This window comes from Condylostylus longicornis, unplaced genomic scaffold, assembly GCF_029603195.1.
Source record: "Condylostylus longicornis isolate FDR11 unplaced genomic scaffold, ASM2960319v2 ptg000014l, whole genome shotgun sequence".
Taxonomy (NCBI): Eukaryota; Metazoa; Arthropoda; class Insecta; order Diptera; family Dolichopodidae; genus Condylostylus; species Condylostylus longicornis.
Window position 1 is genome coordinate 2,199,337 of NW_026577983.1, and position 16,773 is coordinate 2,216,109.

Below are 16,773 nucleotides of genomic sequence, written 5' to 3' on the forward strand. Positions count from 1 at the left end.
TTACTTATAGTAAAAATATTAATACAGTTATGCAATCTAAGAAAGAAAGTTGGAAAATAAAAATTTGCATACAAAATTAATAAATCATATCGCAAATTAAAACCACCCAGATTATGAGGTAACAAAATTCATGTATAAGATTTCATTAAAATGTCAAATCTAAATACCTACACCAAAACTCATATATATATATATATATATATATATATATATATATATACATATATATAGGATATAAGGAAATAAACAGAAATAAAAAGTGATACAAAATACAAAAGAAAGTGCTTTCATTTTTAATTTTCTGGCTAAAAATTATTTTTGAATTTTTTATCTATTACCATATACGTACACCATTTTTACATAAATACATATTTTATATACTCAAAACAATGACAAAGATTTAAAATGATAAAATACACAATAAACACAATAAGAAAAACAGTAAATAAATATAAAACATTCATTTTGTGCGCCTCTAAATAATTCCACTATTTTCCTTATTTTGAATAAATTACAATTGTTCGTATACTTTTAAAGATATTTGGTATGTTGTACTTCCATATATGTATGTAAGCATGAATATAATGCACAATTATTTCAATTAATTTATTATTTTACATATATTGAAAAAAAAACGCATTTACCCTTTAACACAATGTGCCGCTGTAAGTACATATCGATCGTTAATTAATGTACCACCGCAATAAAATCTATTGAAATAACTTAGACGTGCCATCCATGGAAATTCATTGACACCAGCATCTTGTCCACCCACGATACGTGTCTCATCATTACGTTCTCCACACCCTGTAAAATTTTTAATAATATCAATAGTAATATAAAATAATATATGTATGTATATAAACGTTTGTATGAATGTTATGTGCAAACAATATTATTCATTTACGAAGTAAAATTGAATAGTAAAAAGGAAAATTTTTTTGGACATAAAACAGTTATTAAAAAAATTTGTATGCGATTTTTTCATGTAGTGAATTTTTTGAAGCAAAAAATTTAAATATTACGTGTTTGTATTAAGCATGTTGTAAAATAATATTTTGCGTGCAATTCGCAAAGTAAAATGGCAGTCCTAAATTCGCCTGTCTAGAGCAGAGTTATCCTAATTTACAAATTTATCAGGGGAACAAATTAAAGGTAAAAATTTAATTTAGTTTTAGATGACAGTCCTGCGTCCATATAAATCAAATATATTGCACCTGACGCACGAATGAGTTTTCACTCGAACTATATAATGCATCAACGAAGTATACTGTCTCGATCAACGCGCAAATGACATACGAGTACAATATTGTTTGAAAAACTTCTTTTGAGAGAAATGTACTTAGCACATTTCTCTTTTCAGCAGACCAATCGCGCTTACAATAGCTTTCCTTTTGCAACAATATGCTGAATTCAAACATAAAAATTTCAAATATTAAATAAACTAAAAGTAAAAAAGTTCTGGAATAATTAATGATTAAAACAAAAGTAAAGCAATTGCAACTGATAGAAAAGAAATTCTTACATACAAGAAATTTTTAAAACTCCAAAATAGTTCTACATTTTATTTTACAATTTGTATTGTATTTTAATGTAGCTTTTAGAATAATTTTCATAATTCTAGAATGATTTACATAATATGCGGTTTGCTCGCTCTTCTCTTTCCTGCAATTATTTCTTTTCTGCTTTTTTCGACCCAGTTAAACTACATAATATATTTACGAAACTTCAAAGATTTTTTATATTACAAATGAGAATCAAAATTTCAGTTTAATAAACTTTTGAGTCAAACGATACAATTCAGAAGCATATTTTAATTGAAATTTTCAATTTTTGATATTTTCATGACTCAAATTCGAAAATTAAATAATTGATTTTACCTACATACTTAGAGGTATTTTACATCTACTACTAACATATATGCGAACAAATACTTTTAAATTTATTTAAAATAAGTTTTATGCACTCAATTTATCTTAAAGAATTCCGGAGCCTTTAATACTTTTATTACAAACAAGAATAGGCAGAGTTGACCGTGTCAACTTTGTGATACCCGAACGAACGAATAATTTTAAGTGCTGTGTGTGCTTGCCACAGTGTTCCATACATAATTCTGATTAATTCATTAATGCAAAGTTTCAGCATTGCGATTTCAATAGTTTCCATAATACACGATTAAATATCTTTCGAAGTTGTATGGCAGTTACCATCGACAAGTCAAGAAATTTCAAGCAGTTTTATCAAATATAAAAGCCCTAACAAGATATATTTTGCTTGTTGAAAATTTCAATACTCTAAGTTCTATAATTTCTAATATCTAGCCAAATAAGGTTAGAAGTTGTATGGCAACTATCAGAAGCACTGTTGATATCTTAACAATTTTTACCAAAAATTATGTACCGTATCTTCAAAACTTTCCCAGTTATAACCTAGTGGCCTTAGAAGTTGTATGGCAGCTCTCAAAAGGAGTCGAAGGATTTCAACGATTTTTATCACATATAATATCCCTAGTCATTTATTTCGTTTTGTGAAATTTTGACATTATAGTTTCTGCGATATAGACGATTCTGCGATTCGGGTAGGGCGGTTACTCGAATTACTGCCTCGATCACATTCAATTCAAATAGAGTTCTGAAATTTACTACTATAAATCATTTGTGAAAATTTGGTGAGCTTAGCTCAATTAGTTTTTGAGTTATAGTTGGGACGGACCGACGTACAGATGAACAGACATGTTTAAATCGACTCAGAATTCGACGCTGATCAAAATATTATTTCATAGCGTTACAAACGGTAAGGCAGATTTACTATACCCTTCGAGCACACGTTCGTACGGGTATAAGAATATATCCACGCTAAAAGTAGAAATTCCTGAACAATAATAAAACCAACATATTGCATTTTAATTAAAAATCAATTTTATTTACTCATACAATTTATTAATAAAAAAAATTAATCGATTTACAAAATCTATATTGCATGTAACTTTATTTTAATCACATACATAAATATTTATGCCTTCCACTGCATATAAAGAAGGAAAAATAAATAAGAGAGAACATTATTGAGGAAATAACAAATACACATTTTAACTGGGTAATAACTGTTTACTGTTATATTCCAATAGGAAAATAAAAGCAAAAGAAAATTACAAATTTTATGATTTTCTCTTCTAACATACGTAAGTAATTGTGCAAGAAATTTTTGTCACAATTTCCAAGTTCAAAAGGGACGAGTTTTCAATGGTACCTGCAATGAATAAAACAAGGAAAAATTTTCAACTCACGTTCATGTTAGTGTTACGAATGAAATAAAAAACGAAAATCACCGCACATAAAAATTTTTGTGTCTCTTTTTATTTTATTTTTTTTTTTTATTTTTTTTTTTTATTTATTTGTTTTTTGTTTGTTTCCGTTGTTATTTTATTTATGATTAAAAGTAATTCTTAGAGACTTCAGTTAAATATTATAAATGGGTATTATGATTTTCATTTTACTTTTATGTTATGTTTATGTACGTAGTTTGCGCCAAAATGCATTCGAAGTAATGCCATTTCAGTCCGAACATATGAAATTATTTTTGAAGCTATGTACTTACATATAAATTAAATGTACTTATATATATGTACTTACATTTAAAAAGGCTCTATTACTACGTATATAATTTTGGGCAAAATTTCATATATATATCAATAGTTTCTAATATACGTGCTATATATCTGAGATATGATCAAATAAATTTTGAAGGTATTTTTAGAACGAATTTCTCATTATAATTAGTACGAGTCCTTTTTAAAAATTTGACGAAATTAGCTCAATTAATTGCTGAGTTAGCATTAGAACGGAGCAACTGGCAGGTAGTCAAATACATCGACTTAGTTAAATCGTCTCAGTATTCAGTGCAGAGATCGAGTCTCAGACCATTATTTCCGAACGTTATAAAAAAATTAAAAAGTTAAATAATCATTGTGCATCAAAAAATTTTAATCAGTTCGCAAATCAATTCTAAAACCTTCCAAAAATACGAATATTTACAGCAATATTACACTTTAAATTTTAAAAATAATATTATTATTTTTTAGATTATTATAGTTAGGAATTTTGTGAATTGTTGTTAATAATTTTAGTTTACAATTGGATTAAGAAATGAAATAATTTTCAAAAAATTTGTTTTCATTTTAAATTCGTGTTATATACTTATAGTAATCAGGAATACTTTCGATTCTCCTTTATGACGGAATTAAACGATAGATGTTAAAATTTAAATAATTTTTATTCTCGAGTTGAATGAAACATTTATACACAATTCCAATTTATTTTTTTTTATTCTTATTCTCGTTTTGAATAAATTTATTTTGCAAAATAAAAAATTGATTTACATTTTTGCCTTTTTTTCTCTTGAAATAAAACGAAGTTTATTGAAAAGACATTTTTCAGTTTTTTTTTTTTATAATATTGTTTTACTTTAGTAGCCTTTTAAAGAATCCATAACAACATGGTCAATGAATCCATATTTGGATGATAGTGAAATGTTATCGGTCAAAATATAAGACAAAATAAATAAAAACGTTTTATAATAATGTAGTGAGGAATGTTGACTAGACCGAACCAATAGCGTATGGAAATTAAATGATTAAATATCTTGAAATGGGAAACTAGACCAATTTATTACTGGAATACCAAATGACTGTATATTATATTGGTACATTTGTACGTATGTATGTACAAAATAAAATATAAATATTTATTTAATTATTATTACTTTATAATTTTATAGTTTATATACTTAAATGCTTTACATTTTACCTGTATAAATTTTTTTTTTATTTATTTTAATGCTATAATGTTATAATTTTAGAGCAGTTCATTGATATTACGATATTTAAATATATTCACAGTTAATTGACATAATCAGAACGAAATATATCGTTATACTTATATACATACGTATACATGCGCACATACATACATATATGTATGTATATAAATATTCACTAGCATATTCTTGGAGAAAGATACTTAATTAAATATTTTGTTGGAATACAAAATATTGTTTGAAGTGATTGACTAGATGCAAATAAAATGTTGAAATTCTTAGAAAGTATTTTGAAAACTATATACATACATAGTAAATAACTATAAATAAGTATGCAAGCATACAATATTTATATATGCAAAAGGAACAATTAGGGTCCTATATTTAGGTTGAATTGCAAAATAAATTAAAATGAGCTGACATTTTTTTTTCTTTTTAGTGACTATCCCACACGAAAAATGGAGAAGAATGCCGGCAATGATTTTGTTTCATCCACTGCTGAAATTTTACTTTTTGGGCTTGTTGCTGATCTGTAATATATTTCGACATAATATAAAGAGACCCAATCAAAAAAATTTTTTTTTCAAGATGACGAATTCGAATTTGGGATCCTTTTTTATATGTACTTGATATTTACATTTTTTGTGCATTAGGTACAGGGTGTTTCAGTAATGTGTACAATATTATTTATCATTATTTAAAGAATTAAAATCTCAATAGTTTCGGAAATGCAAGGATTTAAAGAGAGTTTTTACTTGCTGTTATCATTTTGTTTAGGAAAGACATAAAATTCGAGCAAAGGTTTTTTTTGAAAGTGCTTACTAAGATCTTTAACATAAAGCATGACTTAATTTTCCACTACATCTAGTTTTGAAGTGGCAAGCATTCAAAACTTTTTCTGTTTTCTTAATACTTTTCATTCCAGAAACTAAAAGGAATATGAATTAAAGTCATGCCTGATCTTAAAGTCCTCAATGAGCACTTTCAAAAAACTTTGTTCGAAGTTCATACTCTTTGTAGACCGGATAATAATATCAAATATTGATATTGTGAAAACAATTTACAAATGGAATTGAAATTACCATAATTACAGCTTTTCATATGTAGTTATATACATATATTAAAAGTAGAAAATTCTTGAAATATGTTGTTGTATTTGTTAAATACGTTACACATTTTAAATAAATTTCAAATATTTTTAAAAAAATATGTACATTTCATAAGAGAGGCATTATATTTCGTGTTGCACTAAATAACTCGAAGAATTCAATTTATAGTACGTGAGTAAATTGTCAATGAATAATTGTTGTAATTTTCAACAAAATTCAGCACAAATATTTAAAAGTATAGCATTTTGTTTACTTTAATGTATAAATATTTTTTTTTCAATGTACATATAATTACTTATTAAAATTATTATATATAAACTTACTGCAGGTACAAGGACTTGCTGGTGTATCATGTCTTGGTGGTGTATTACTACGATTACGATTAAAGACACCAAAAATTTTTCCAGGTTTATTTATACTATTATTTTCTAATTCTTTATTTTGTGTATAGGCACGATATTTTCCCGGTACAATAGTTTTTGGATTAGCAAAACAATATTGACTAAGAAATCCAAATAGAATAAAAAAAATTATATGTAAATAAATATTCATTTTAGTGTGATAATGTTAAACACCGTTTTACAAAAAAAAATTAAATATCTTAAATCACAAATGAATCCGAAAATTGAGGATAAACCCAAATATTCATAAAATTCAAATAAAATTTCAATATTCGCAGTCTAAATATTTATTTTAAATATTAAATGTATAAATATTGTTAATTTTTTTTTTTACTTTTTTTTTTTTGTTTGTTGGATATTATTTTTTTTCTTTGAAAAATTTCTATTTATTTTCACAAATAATCAAACACTAAAATAACTCTTATTGTAAATATGAGCATAAAAATTTTTCTAAATTATTTTTACCATGTTCACATTTTTTATATGAAAAATTTAGAAAAATCGCAATTTAATTTTTTAAAATTTTAATTCAGCAATAAATTTAAAATTGGAATTTTTTATTAAATATAACAGAAAAGAAATTAAAAATCTTTTTACTTCACAAACTTTTTTCTTAAATTTTCATTTACTCTTTACTACCATTATTCAATTATATTATGGTTTTCCCGCACACGTACAAGTTCAAGGTAAAACGTTGTTATCAGTTAAAGCGCGGCTAATAACTAAAAGGAAATACGGTAATTTTTCTTTTTTTTTCTATGTAAGCCTTTCTGAATAAATTTTTTTTTTGCTTCAAGATAGAGACTTAAGAAATCGAAGATAAAATCCGTATAAATTTTCAAAACAAAATAAAAAATAATATTATTTATTTTCTGTTTTTTTTTTTAACCACAAGCCGACAACTTTACCATTAGATATCTCAAAGGAAACTGAATGGACTTGATCTTGAGCTGAAATTTTTAAAAATAAATTCAAATTATTAAAAACAAAAAACAAAAAAAAAGAAGAAAATACAAAACAGAAAATCTTAAAAACTAATTTTAAACATATTTGCTTTTATCGTTATACTGTTATACATTTCTCTATACATATGTACATAATAAATAGAAGTATACGAGTACATATATGGACGGAATAACGAATGGAATTGAAATATAATAAATTTTCATCATTTTAAAATAAAAAATTTTTGTACGAATGATTTGTGCGATACGCTTTTTAATTTTTCACCATTTTATCATTCATTTTACTGTTGAATTCACCAAATTACATAAAATTCACTATTATGCAGTCGGTATACTAAGTATAACATATATTATGGTTTCGTTATCGTTCAATATTAGATATAATACAAAGTATAACAAAATATAACAGCGTTGCTAAAAAATCTCATAATACGAGTAGGCATAACAAACATTTGGATTTTGTCAATGAATATTAGTAAAATTATTAATACATTGTTATGTTATTTAGACCAGAATCACATATGGTATAATTAAAAAAATCTAATTAAAAATATATTTGTCAAATTTCTTACATTAAAAAATATTTATTATAAACTGTCAATACATTAATTTTAATTACTTCTAGATATTTTATAAAATTGGGGTAAAAATTGGACGTACTATTTGCGAAAAAAGCTTTTATAATTGTCATTTGAAGAGAGAATTCTGTTGTTCCTTAGTCATGTTGAAAATAAGCACCCAAACTTTAAAGTTGATTCAATTTAAATGTTGGTAAATTTTAAAAACTTTTTTACAAATATGTTCGATTTATTGAATATTGATACAAGCAACAAGCGGGACCACGAAAAAAGTATGTATGAAAAATGCAACTAATGGATGTAAATTAATTTTTTTGTAAGTATTCAGTTTTCGTGTTCCTCTGTAGTTTTCTACTGTTATATAAATTATTTTACTAATCTGTATAACAATTTCTTTTATATATGATTAAGCTTTTGTATTTGTAAATTTTTATACAACACACATATTTATTATGTTATATTTGAAAATTTTGCTGAATTTATTTCGGGAAATTGTTTCGTAGAAAAATATTGATATACATACGAGTATAAAAATTAAGAAAAAGACTTAAAAGAGAAACCGTGTATAATAGTTAAAATTTAGCATTTTTCTTCGTTTTTTTTTTTTTGCATTTCGCATTCAAACAAAAGAAAGGTGTGTTGGAAAAGTAAAAAAGCAAAAATCGAAAAGAAAGAGAAATATCTTGTTTATTTTTGTTCTTATATCTAAATAAAAGAGAAAAACAAAAATAAAAAATGGTTCTATGCAAGAAAAAGGAATGCAATATTTAAATTACCACAATATATTCTTTATGAAAATAAAAATATAATTCAATTTACTTAAATTATGAATCTAATATTTAGAATATTCTTTTCTACATATAGTTTTGAACAGTTTTGTAAGCATGCAAGGTGTGGTAAAATAACACAGGAACATTTGTTTGTAGATATGTAGAGATCTAAGTATGCATACCATAATGTACATATTATGTACATGATACTCGTATAAAAATTTTATAATCGCTAGATGTATATTTGTAAATTTAAATATACAAATTTTAAAAAACACAATGTATGTAATTTCAAAATTATAAAATTAGTGCGATTGTGGAAATATGATTTATATCTAGCTATATTTTTATTAAAATTATTTACATGTAAATAAAAACTTATGGTGAATTTTTAAATTAATTTCTGCCATTAAATATTGCAAATTGAGAAATTCACGGAACCAAAATTCTTATTCTATATATAGAGACATTTCCCTATTTTCCGATTTATAGCCTTAAATGTAAAATAAATATGATATAGTTCCGATTAAGTTAACCTAAAAATATTCAACTTATTTATTTTATAGAAAAAAATGTACTTACACTAAAAGTTACAGCTCCTTAAATTAGTTGCACTTTAAAGAAGTTAAACATGTTTCACTTTCATAGAACTATGAGTTCTTAGAGAATTAAGATGGCTATGCAAAAAATTTAAATACATAATTTAGAATTTTTCTTTTACCGAGGTGCCTCTTTAACAGATTGAAATGTTAAGTTGTCTTAAATGTTAAGGAAGTTGTATTTAAATATTCTTGTAAATAAACCATTTTCCTTTCAGAGCTTTTTCTTTTGATCCTTCAATTCCATAATTGCTAAGTTTAAGATTCGCTATGCATATTTTGATTTAGTTTCATAAAATTTTTTTAAATACATATTTATGTAGTATATAATTGAAATTTCATTACAAACGTCATTTCAAATATTTAATAAATATAAAATCTCAAAGCTATCTATGACTAGGTCCATTTTGAATTTCTTATTAAAAGCAAATAAATACATTATAAAAAGAAGTATTGTTAGTTCAAAGTTAGCTTCAGAAATTTGCTTTATTTCAGAATTGTGCACAATTCTCGGGTATGTATAAAATTTAGAATAATTCAGGATTTTGCTAAAATTTATACATACCCGAGAAATGCTTAATTTGTGCGCATAACAATCAATATATTACTTAAAAAGGCCGACAGTGCTATCAAGTTTTCTTCTCTGAAAATGCTTTTAGGAATGACTTATAATTTTTTTATGGCAAAGCACTGAAAATTATTTAGCGCCGAAATTTTTCATTGCTTAAAGAAACATTCAAATTTTATTATATTGAATTTTTATAAAATAATATTTTCCATTTTCATTATTAATTTTTTATGATTTTAAATAATACTGGAAAATTATTCTTTTTCAAAATGCATTATTTAAAGTAAATAAACAGAAAGTAAGTAAGTTAAAACCTGATCAAATAAATAAAAACATGTTAATGTATAACAGTAGAATTTTTACTTAAATTACCACTTAGGTATGTACATACACATTTTCATAAGAAGCGGTAAAAACATAAAATTCCAATATAAGGAGAAAATAAATAACAAAAAAAAAAAAAACAAATTAAATAAGAAAACCAGATGTTATTCCCAACAGGTGTGATTGTCGTGATGCAAAAGAATTTTAAGAATTGCATTTCTTTTAATATAATGTCTATGTACGTATATGCATAATAATCCACTAGTATATATATATGTATATTTATGTGCATAATGAAGTTCAATATATGGGATAAGTCTTATATAAGTATTTAAGAACACATAACTGAATATACGCTTATACACAATTAGTGAAGGTAAATACTTCAAATCATATAATAATGATACTAGGAATGGATGATGATTATCATAATGAAGATGTTGAAGTAGAATAAATCGAAATAAATGCTATACATAACTCTATATACCTAGATATTTTCTACTTATAAGTGCTATATATGTATACACTATATTTCTTATAGGTTGAAGTAACTACATGTATATTTAAATGTCCTATATATGATAATCAAAATAATCATTACATTATATATATATATAAGAACTTGAAATATATAGAAAAAATAAAAGCATAAAAGGAATGAAAAATTTTATTTTGAAAATTTTCTTTATGCTACTCAACATTTATCAAAACCATAATAACTTGGTACTCACTTGATGAAATTGTATGCACTTTACGGCCCGATTTTGTATACATATTTATTTTGTAAATACTTTTTGTATATACGTTATACACTTTTTTTTCTCTCACTTTAATAATGACAAGTTGGGTTATTCTTATATGAATGACTTGTCAATTTCAGCGAATTACATATTAAAAGATGACATAACAATAAAATCTAAAAATGGGTGATTTACTTTGGAAATGTTAAATAAAATAAAAAAGAATAACACAAAGAAACTCTTTTGTAACTGAGATTGGAAAAAAAATTCTTTAGTATTTTTTTTTATAATGGGCGGTTTGCATCACAAAAATTCATTACAGTGTTTTCAATGACCATTTAAAAAGAGTGAAAGTTCATTTTAAGTGTAATTTAATTTGTTATATGTAGAAAATATTAATTTTATTAATGTACATGTTTGTGTATAGTAAGTTTTCACTTTGTCAAGTATAAAATGTTCAATAACTATTATTTTATAAATTTTCTAATATCAAGAATTATGATGACATTCTAAAATCACAGATTAGAAAAGAAGTCTCAATTAAAAATTTCAGTAATATTTGGAATAGTGTGCTTGGATATGCAAAAATTAAAAAGTTAATCAAAAGAAAGAATTGAACTTCATAAGTTCAATAACTCATATAGTTTAAATGTGTATGTTTTTATATTGTTAAAAATGTTAAGACAAATTGTATATAAAATAAATTTTTAAGGTCTCTGACATAATTTCAAAATCTCAATTTTAAAATTAGTATTATAACATAGTTTTTTTTAGTATTATAACATAGCTATATATGTACAAATTGAGAATTTCAAGATTAACCAGCATAATTTACAATTTATTAGCATATTAATTATTTTACTGTTATTGAAATATGTTTTAACTTTTATAATATAATTATAGAATTATGTGTAGCAAAAATGATAAGAAAATTAATTAGAAAAATAAAATATTGCACGCCAACACTCAATTTATTTTGCCGAAAAGCATATAGTACACATATGCACGCATAACAATTCAAATTGTCAAAATAGTAATTGTATATAACAACACTAATAGAAATTTGCTTGCCATTGATCTTCATTGGAAAAGTGTTATTTCCTGACAAAAAATGTTTGCTTACCAACAATATTCATTTGAAAATTACATATGCAATGTAAAGGAGCAAGTAAATTTATACAGACAATCGGAATATTTGTGAGAACTAAAGAGTATTGCGATTGCATAACGCAATTGTTATGACAGCACATTTCTTTAAAAAAGTTTTGTTTTATTTCTTTTCTTACATATAGAAAATAAAATAGAGAAAAACTTTTTTGCATACTATCAGTTTGCTAGTCATTAAAATTTCATACAATACTACGAGTATTTGCCACATTTTTGTGATATTGGCTATTTATTTGCAATATTACTAATTCGGCAGGAAAGCTTTAATGACTGAATATTTTATAGCTTGGAGAATAGTTTGCACTATTTGCATAGCCTAAAAATACTCCCTTTTCAATACAAAAGAATTAAATAGCCTATATCAAGTTGCAGTTAATGTCGGGAATTCAATTTTATAACCGGTAACATAAAATATATTACTGAAATCTGTGAGATTTGAATTAGATTATTAGAATTAATAGAAATTAAATTAGAACTTATTTTGCCACATTTTATTACTAAACTTTTTGAAATTCATATGAAAAGAACTTGAAATGTCGAAACAGATTCTTTTACATTTTAATTATTTTAATTGGAAAACCCCACATAATACATATTTAAAAATTTTCTTCTTTTTATTTATAATTTTTGTTTGTTTTTTTTTTTCTTTCTTTTTTTGCTTCCTCTCTTTAACTCTAATATTGAGATTAATCTCTTTAATCACCTAACTTTTTTATTATTGTTTATGTTAGATTTTTGTGCTAATTAGACTAAAAATGTTGTTTTCTAGCTGGACGCATTTAATGTTGAATTCATAACCAATTATACACATAAGTATTATAATTATTATTTCATAGATGGTGCATAAGTGGATTATAAAATATGGATGTTTAGAAGAAAATTATATTTTCTTTTTGTTTATTGCAAATTAACTAAACCACATGATAAACACACGTTCTCTATCTTTTAATATTTTTAAATTTTACAATACATATATGTACAGACATATTGTATGTTTGCAAAAATGTATAATAATAATTACATATTTACATGTTTGCTTAATACAGTCATGTTTCTCAATATGTTTGCTCAATAACTATCCCCAAAAATTCTTAGAAAGTTGCAGTAAGATATTTGTTCAGTAAAATTTTTTAAGCAATTTATTGTGAGTTTTGTATTTATTGTTGTTGGTTTTATAGCCATTTTTTCAGTTTCACTTTTTCACAATTTTTTCTAAGATTAAGAGGTTTAACAAATAAATTTCCATATTTGTACTCGTATTATGGACAATATTTTGTGTTTTCGTTATAACTACAATTTTAGTTGATTATAAATAGGTTTTACTGTATAAAATGTTTTATGAGCGTTGTTTTGGTTTAAATTAGGTGGAAAACAACAAATAAGAACACTATTTGGAGTAGTAAATATGCAAATATTTGCTGATTTATGCCCACATATACCACACACTCTCATTAAATTCATTGTAATTTTACGTATAAAACTATACAAGCACATTTGGTCTAAATTTTTTTCTGAATATCAAATGTAGTTTATGCTTTACTTATAGCAGAATTGCAGAATTTTATTTTTAATAATATGGTATATTTGTTAATTATTATATATTTACAAATTTTTTAATCTAATGTGCTATTTAGAAAAACTGCGTTAAACTGTTGGATTTGATAAAAGTGAGGCCCGTATAGCAAATTATGAACTCGTTATGTTAATTAGTATTTCGAAAATCGTTAGTTGTTAAAATAGTTTTTGTAAGGATATATGGAAATAATTACTTACAGTTAAAATTTTTATCAGCTCTCAGACGTGGGGATTTAAATGAAAAATTATTCAGAGTTTATTTTATCTCCGAAAGAACTAAAATAAACTGTATGGGATAAAATATCTTTCTAAGTTTTGGATAGAGAACTTGTTTAACGTTAACACTGTATACATATTGGTATAAAATTTTTGCAAAACATTTTCATATCGAATATTGTGAAGCAGTATAAAAATAAAGTTCCATAGAAATTTTGTTATCACCAAATGTTCCTCAATTATTCTTTTCTATTATTTCCACTAAGTTGTTTTACTTAATAAAACAATAATTAAAAAAATATAAAAATTAAAAAGAAATGCCATACAGAGAAAAATATATACGAACAAAAAAGAAACAATTAAATAATAAATTTTTTCAGTTTGTAACACTGTTCCTTATTAAAAATATTTTAGTTAAAATTGCATTACTTTTCTTTCATTTTTATTTTTCAAAAACATTGCAGTATAATGTAAAACCAATCATACAAAAAATGCAGAATTATGCTTTAATGTTCTGCTAGCAGAACGGAATCAGAATAGAAAATTTAAAGTAAAGTAGAAACAAGAATATGATGTGAAAGAATTGAATATCGCCCACACGACACGAATTCTATAATCTTAATTTAATAACAGTAAATAAAAGAAAAAAAGTTAATAAATAAATTATAAGGTTTAACAAAGTGTAACACTCACGCAAAAATAAAAAAGTTTCGCCATTTTTATATTCCAATAATTCTTATTAAATTAGAAACAAAATTAAATTAAATTTAATAATTTAAATGAACAAAGAATTTTTGAAATAAAAATAATTAAGTTATTAAGTTAACAATAAAAATTTTTAATTTTACAAATAATTCTTTTATATTTTGCTCCTTATTACTCAAATATCTAAGATTAATATCCATGCCAACAAAATTTTAACATTTAAAATAAAAATCAGTAGCAGGGATAGAAAAGAAAATATAAAGAAACCTTAAGCTGGATTTAAAAGAACATCGAGAAGTGGAAAAAATTAAAAAAAAAATTTTACAAAAAAATAAATTTTCATTACTCTTATTACACCAGCATAATTTGAACGGAAATAATCGTAGAAATAGAAAATTTATTTTCACCAACAAAAATCATTTACCTGAAAGTATGCAATTTTAATGGATAATAAAACTACTAATTTTTTTTTAATTAGTTACGTTATATCATTAGCTAGTAGCAATTTTTATATATGAGTAGAGTATCTTGATCCGAAACATATGCAATTTTAATATTCTAAAATTTTTATTTAATCAACTCAAGAAAAATATTGTTCTCCCATAAATATGCTATTGTCTTGATTATTATTGTTAATACAACATTGTTCAATATTATACGAGTAACAAAAAAAAGTAGAAATTATTATAATTATGCCAAGCGGGCGATCACGAGCACCAATCGTATTATTAATTGGCTTAATTATGGTTCCAAAAAATTAATTATTTTCAAGAATATGTTAGCAATATGCGAATATGGAAACGATAAAAAAAATAATTTGGTAGCTGCAATATAATAGAACATTATTGGTATTCTTTATATTCATAAACTACATTTTCATTTCCTAAATTTCTCACCAATATAGAAAATTATGTTATTGTTATATTATTATGAATTCGGGTAAGAAATGGAAGAAAAATATACATAGGCCCTGTACGTATTTTAATAATTTATTTAATAAAACTGTTATTGAAATAAAAAACTCTAAAACTTTACATATTACACGCTCTAGACCTTAGTCACTCAGTCATATAGCTTTATTTAAAATTGAAAATTTAAAATAACATTAAAATTCTCTTACACCCTTTAGTATTTACAAATACTAGTTTACTAATTACTAATATCTAGTGTTAGAGTCAATTTCCTTAACCCTCAAAAATGTCATGTTATAGTAGATCGAGTTATGGAAGTTCAACTTTATATACTTATATTATACAATATGTAAAATGCTGTGAAAAATGCAATTTAGAACAATCCTAAAACAAATCCATAGCAAAAAATTTTTTTTTAATTTTTAATACATAGCCCCAAATAATTTAAATTCGTTGTAAATACGTATATGCTTGTATGTGTTTTTAGTTTCAATAGCAAATCAATTTCATAAATTACTGGCTAAGTAGTGTTTTTAATACTTTTTTTAAAAAAAAATAATTTTGATTTTATTTTCCAACTTCTATTTTATTTTTTGTATATAATTGAAATTATGTACAAAGACATGTGCTATCTAAGTTTGCTTTTATCCATGGAACAAATTTACTAACGCGAGTATAAACACCTGGATATCCTTCACGCCCGCAGCCGACACCCCACGATACTATTCCAACAATATGGTATTTAAGACCACTTGATAAAAGTAAAGGACCACCACTGTCACCTTGACATGAATCCATATTTGGTTTTCCTGCACATACCATACTTGAAGTAATTCTAGTACTTTTATATTTTTGATTACGACATTCTGTAATTGTCATTATTGGCACTTTAACATGACTTACAAGACCTGGAAGCTCACCACCTTCAGATGTTCTACCCCAACCAACGACCGTTCCAATTCTTCCTAAAACAATTATTTAAAAATTCAATTTTGAAATCAAGTTATAGAGAACTTCATATATGGATTTATGAAAAATATAATATTACCAGCGGGATCATAATTATAACGTGGTAAACAAATAGGTAAAATATTTCTAGATAAATTCAGTGATTTTCTTAATCTTAAAAGTGCAATATCATTGTTATAAGTTTCCGGATCAAATTTTCTATGTTTTACAATTTTTGTAACAGCTCGTTGTATTGCTTGCGTTTCATTAGTAACATGTTGATCATGATCACCAAATATAATACGAATTTTTGATTTTCTCAATCGTTTAACACAATGTGCTGCTGTTAGAACATAATCTGCAAAATTGAAATATGCAATAG

At 24.4% G+C, this 16,773-nt stretch overlaps 1 protein-coding gene across 1 annotated transcript in view; it reads right to left on the minus strand.

Annotated features, from left to right (window-relative positions):
• The window catches only part of LOC129605766 (transmembrane protease serine 9-like), a 46,387-nt gene that overhangs the window by 13,008 nt on the left and 16,606 nt on the right, over positions 1–16,773 (minus strand). The window contains exons 9-12 of the mRNA XM_055515694.1: positions 16,492–16,749; positions 16,061–16,408; positions 6,248–6,451; positions 645–807 (exon numbers count right to left, since the gene is read on the minus strand). Coding sequence (XP_055371669.1) covers positions 645–807; positions 6,248–6,451; positions 16,061–16,408; positions 16,492–16,749 — 973 coding nt within the window. The remainder of the gene's footprint in view (positions 1–644; positions 808–6,247; positions 6,452–16,060; positions 16,409–16,491; positions 16,750–16,773) is intronic.